The sequence below is a fragment of the Abramis brama genome, assembly GCF_963993115.1.
Source record: "Abramis brama genome assembly, chromosome: 12".
Taxonomy (NCBI): Eukaryota; Metazoa; Chordata; class Actinopteri; order Cypriniformes; family Leuciscidae; genus Abramis; species Abramis brama.
In genome coordinates, this window is record NC_139974.1 from 14,718,750 (window position 1) to 14,724,749 (window position 6,000).

The 6,000-nt window shown below is 36.8% G+C and overlaps 1 protein-coding gene across 3 annotated transcripts in view; it reads right to left on the reverse strand.

The window, feature by feature from the left end:
* The window catches only part of kcnh8 (potassium voltage-gated channel, subfamily H (eag-related), member 8), a 79,280-nt gene that overhangs the window by 37,879 nt on the left and 35,401 nt on the right, over nucleotides 1-6,000 (reverse strand). For all 3 annotated transcript variants that reach the window (XM_084131902.1, XM_084131901.1, XM_084131900.1), the window contains exon 7: nucleotides 3,439-3,643. In XM_084131902.1, the coding sequence (XP_083988028.1) occupies nucleotides 3,439-3,643 (205 nt within the window). The remainder of the gene's footprint in view (nucleotides 1-3,438; nucleotides 3,644-6,000) is intronic.

The following is a 6,000-nucleotide window of genomic DNA, read 5'->3' on the forward strand; positions in this document are numbered from 1 at the left end:
TAGATTCTTTACCTCAGGGGTTTTCAAACTGTGGGTCGCAGAGGGGGAAAAGGTAGTTTGTGCAAAGTCACTTGGCAGCAGTGAAATTTACATTTCAGTGAATGACACACACACATACAGTTTAGTATAGGGCTACACTATATACCAATATTAAACAGAAACCACGATGTTGCTAGTGCGATTTTAGAATCACAAAGGTTGTGATTTAACTATATATACGCTTCAAGAAAAGTGCAAAATAGTGTTTTCAGGGTCTCAGAGTGACTTGGTTCATTAATAAGCGGCTCATTAATTGTTAAGCGGCTTATAAATTGTCCACAAAACTGCATTAACACATGTACAGTTGTACACTGTAGTGTTTCCAGACTTTTGACAGGTACTGTACAATGTAAACACCATGAATAACATTCATTCTACACCATAGTAATTCAATCTGATACATCATTTTAACATGCTACTATCACATTTGTACATTTTTGTAAGGCAGACTTACGTACATGAACTGGTTACATGAAAAGCAGAAGGAACATCTTGCGAGCCCTAAACAGTTCTCCACTAACAGTAGTTTTTTGGAATTCACACCAAGTCAATTCATCAAACAGAGTTTGCCTTCTTTATGAAACAATCCTTGTGTTTGCTGATAAAGAGCGACCCATCAGTTCTCACATACCACACTATCTAAATCCGGGTACCAGAGAGGAGATTCCAGCCCAGCGTTGCTATAGTAACAGCCCATCAGAGCAGGCCGGGGGTCAGTGGTTGGATGCCGAGGGGAAGCTGCAACTTTCCATCAGTACTGATAGGGGACCGGGCGGTGAACTCTGGTACTTTTACAGCGATCCGTCATTACAGACCATAGAGAAGCACACTGGGCCTAATTACAGCCCCTCCTGCAGTCAAGATGGAGAGAGGCCCGCGGCACGACGTCTGGGTGACTGGTTTGTTTGCCGTTCGCTCACTCTTTCACTCACTTGGCTGCTTGTTGTCCCTGATGCATTCTTCCTATCTTCCTCCTCCACTATAACTGTCCATAACACCAGCTAACAGTGTCAGGCTTATCGCGCTTCTTCTGTAACTATAAATTCTGCCTTCCATTCTCATTTGATGTCTTCATCCGAACGCATCAGATTAAATCCATTCATATTATGTCCATATTGCAGCTTTAACAAATCCATTACAAACTGAAATGAAACTGGAGAGCCAGACTGCGTTGAATCAATTAACACACTGTTGCATGATTGCTTCGGTTCAATAATTAAAAACTTGAAGAGATAGTTAATCTCAAAATGAAAAGTCTGTCATCATTTACTCACCCTCATGTTGTTTAAAACTTATTTTAAATCTTTCTTATGTTTAAAGAAAAAGATGTTTTTAAAAATGTTTCAGTGTTTTTTGTCCATATAATGAAAGTCAGTGGAGAATAATGTTGTTTTGGACCCTGTTGACTTTTATTGTATGGACAAAAACACGTATCGCTTCATTTGTACATCGCGGCAGTTCAGAAATGTTTGGTGAGTGGTGCTAAAAGGTTAACGCTCTGTTGCATTTGAAAATAACGTACCAACTTGACTAAACACTACATTGAACCTAACCAAAGCAAAAGCAAACATGAGATAAAAAGGCATCCACGGAAGCAACCATGCCATTTTAGTTTGCTTCTACAAGTATTTTAACTCTTTATTTAGTGCCATGACTAGTGTTTAATGGGACTTGTACCCGAGCACTGTTCCTCGCAAGTACATAGCTGTACGATGTGAGCTACTGAGCAAGTTTACTACTTCAGAAAAGCCATACATATGGAGCTGATCATGTGATGCAAATAGGGCTGGGCGGTCTTACGGTATATATTGTGACCAAAATATAAAATTTTACTATATAGTTTTTTTGCGGTGTGTAAATATATTCACGTAGCACAGTACTACTTAAAGATATATACAGGTAAGAGAAACATGCATGAATGAGAAAATAGAGAGTGGGACATGCTTGATGTTGAGTGCAATAAGCTGTGAAAAGAACTCCATGTGGTTGGTGCTCGCGCTGACTGACACACAGAAAGCACCCCTCTCAGACAGCATGCGATCGTGAATCCAGTTCTCTTTTCCGTCTTATTGCGCTTGAATGGTCAGATATACGCACAATAATGTCCAAATGTCTGTCGTGTGGAGTATTCACGTAAAAATAGTTGGCTAGGTCTTAAATTAACGTAACCAGCTGGGTGAAAACCAGATATGTGTATAAACTGCTATCTGTCTCATTAATGTTAACAAGACAAAAAGAAAATCACTCACTGATCTTGACTGAATCACTTTTGTATCTTTAATAAGAATTAGTTCATATTTGATTGAAGACTCATTGAAGACTATGATTATTCAATTTCTGTAGTATTTCTTACTACGTTATATAAACCTACTGTAGCTGAAAAAAGTAGCGTTTTTGTCCTGTAGTCAGTAATTTTTTCCCTAAAAACTCATCTTTGATCACCATATTTAAATACTTTTTCCTGTGAAATGTTTTTTATTCATGCCTTAAAATAGCTTGAATGTAACTCTACACCCTTGCTTCATTTAGTATACACGACTCCATGAATATGCAAATTAGCCCCACCTCCACTCACACCAGCTCAGAGATCCACTCTGACAACTTTATTGTATTAAACGCTGCACAATGGCAAGTGGAAATACTGGTTTAATTCAGCCATATATGTTTGAACCAGAAAATGATTCAGATGAAGTGGAAGAACGAATTATATAGGCTTGTCTACAAGTCGATGTATCAGAATGGTAATGCGTTTTATGTATCACTCTACAACGTCAGACACATAACGGTAATTAATATGATTAGCCTTTTGCTTGACTAAGTTATCAAACAGTTAATAATGTGTTGCTAATGTTACACAAACCATGTTCCCGTTCGCCATCTCAGAGCTGCCTTCTAAAAATCATTATACTTAGAACGGCAGTGGAGAAAGGCACATAGTTCATATTCATAACATCGGAATATATATCATATCAACTGAAAAATATACCGGGATAACCTGACTTCTCTTGAGACAGCATTTCGACAGCAAATGCTTAGCAGTATTTAGTAATGATGATATGCTAAAACCTGCCCGCACACACGTTGACGTGATTGTTTACAAGGTAGTTTGTGACGTAAGGAACACCTGTGATTTCTCAAAATATTTGAGACTGTCTTTTTTTCACTGCAGTTAAGGAGAAAATACTTAGCAATTGTGTTGACATGAATTTGCACATGGTTTGTCTTAAAGCATATTAAAAACACCACACAATCGTATGTATAGGTAATTTTTGGTGTTTTGCAAAAATGTAGGTACTGTAGAAGCATGTTTTCCAGGGAGACTAGGTTGGTTTTCTCTCACATATATACACTTTCATTCTGTCTGTGAGTCAATGAGTAAATTTTGTGTGCCAGTCTCACCTATATCCCAGGTGTCCGCGTTGCTCTCCACCTCCTTCTTGCCGATGATGTACCAGATGCAGGCCATCCAGTGGGCCAGCAGTGCAAACATGGACATGAGCAGGGTCAGCACCACCGTACTGTGCTGGGAGTAACGGTCCATTTTCTGCAGCAGGCGCAGGAGTCTCAGCAGGCGCACGGTCTTTAACAGATGAACCACTGACACCTGGCAGAGGGGAAAGGGGAACTCACATTAACTGTCGAGGATTTGCTCTGCATGCAAGTGCATTTGAGGGCTGAGAAGGGCAGGTGCCTGTCTTGTTAAATGATAGATATAGTGTGGTGCATCCAAAACCAGTTAAAACCTAATTAAACAAGACAACGGGGTAGAAGTCCTTAGATTCCATCAATAAATCTTTAAAAGTACTGTGGTGGTACTATGGTATAGTAAAACTATAGTATAACCACAGTAAAAAAGCATGTTCATACAATGGTGCTTTTTAGAAAGTAAATACAGAGGGAAAACATACAATAACTGCATGTTCTCAGGTGAATGGAAATATACCGCCCACTAATAAACAAGACAATAAATCACAAGAAATAGACTGCAGTTGTGGGATATGAAGAGCATAAACATACAAAAAAATTGAGAACAAAACAGTCTGCCTAAGTATATGTTTTTCAATATGACAATCATTATCTTTCTGTTCTCTGGAGCTCTGACTGTGCTCTCCGTCACTGTCATACTGTCAGAAAACAGACAAATGTATCATTAAGGTTAAAAATGGCATAAAACAGTTTCCTTCCACTTAATGCTTTTAAAGAAGTCGCTTATACTCAGCAAGGCTGCAATTATTTGATCAAAAATATAGTAAAAGCAGTAATATTATTATGAAATACAATTACAGTATAACGATAACTTTTGTATATCAATATATTTTAAAATGTAATTTGTTCCTGTGATGGAAAAGCTGAATTTTCAGCAGCCATCACTCCAGTCTTCAGTGTCACATGATCCTTCAGAATTCAAAAATATTTCTTATTATTATCAATGTCGAAAACTCTTGTGCTACTTAATATTTTTGTGGAAACTGTGATACATGTTCAGGATTCTTCGAGTAGTAAGTTCCTTTCTAAATAATATTTTCTTTTTAAATGTTGACCAAACTTTTGACTGGTATGCATTTCAATTTATGTCATCTACTTTAAGAGCACTAGCTAAATTCATCAGGAATCCTCTGATAGTTTCAAATTCTAAAAACAACAGTCTGACCGCAGATGATGTAAGTGATGCGAGCAAATCAAATGCGCACAAACTGTCAACTAAAGGAAACATCTATCAAAACTTGCAACATTTTTATAGTGTTTACAATTACATCAGTGCAAAATTTACCATCAGAGAGTTTATCTCTTAGAACTCAATGCAGTGACACTAAAATGAAAATATTGGGAACAAAATCACAACATCTTCACATTTTTGTGATAAAGATCTTGCATAAAGATGACGTAAAATATATAAATATAGCTATATAAAACATGATCAACTGTACAGTATGTCAAATATGCAAGAAAAACATTCCATTTTCATTTGGATGGATAAAACATTTTTTTCATGACGTTCATGTTTCAAGGTCAGTAAAAATCACAAGTTGTATTTTTCTGTGTCCCTGTTACACAGATTAACTTACTAATATTAATGACTACAACAATAATAAATATAACATGTAAGAACAAGTAACATGCAATTTAAGAAGTACTTTTAAGTACATGTAGTTCATCAGAATTTCTCAAAAATATTTATGCTAAAACTTACTGTTAGACCCTGCACACATGTTATTCTACATATTCAGCATGTATTTTTATGTTTTATGTATTAATACTGTTTTATGTATTAAAGGAGGTTTAAAGTGAATGAGCAAGTGAGAGTGTTTTTAAATAGCCCATATATATTCTATAACTATATATATTCAGTGTGACTGTGACTACATAAAAATAACACTCTGTATTAACCTGATCACAAACTTTCACACATGCACACTACCAGGTCAGTAACAGACGCATACACACTGCTATTAGACCAGTTTGTCTAGAGCTTCAGGCAGTAACTAGCCAGCAATATTCATCACAGCCTCTCTTATTAAAATCAGACAATCCCTATGAGAAACAACCCTTTCACGTCCCTGCAGCATTAAATAATAATCCACGTTGTAATGGCCACAATCTCTCACTTGACAATCAAATATTAATAAACATCAAGAGATCATGATCTCAGAAGCAAAACCAATGAACATTTATGTCATTAGAGAAACAAAGAGGCTGAACTTAACAGTTGGTTAAAAATTAGATAAGGAGGGTGAAAATGGAGGTAAGGCCACGGCAGGGGTTCATATACTGAGCTTTATGTGGTAATGTGTCTATGTGAATTAATAACTAAATCACTCATACTGCTAACAATGTGTAGGTGGGTTAAGAGGGAAGGGAAGTAATTGGGAAAGATATGGGAGTGATAGAGAGCAAAAAGAAAGGAATAGAAAGGGTAGGAAAACGAAAACGAAAAGGGAAAAGAACAGGAAAAGAAAAAGG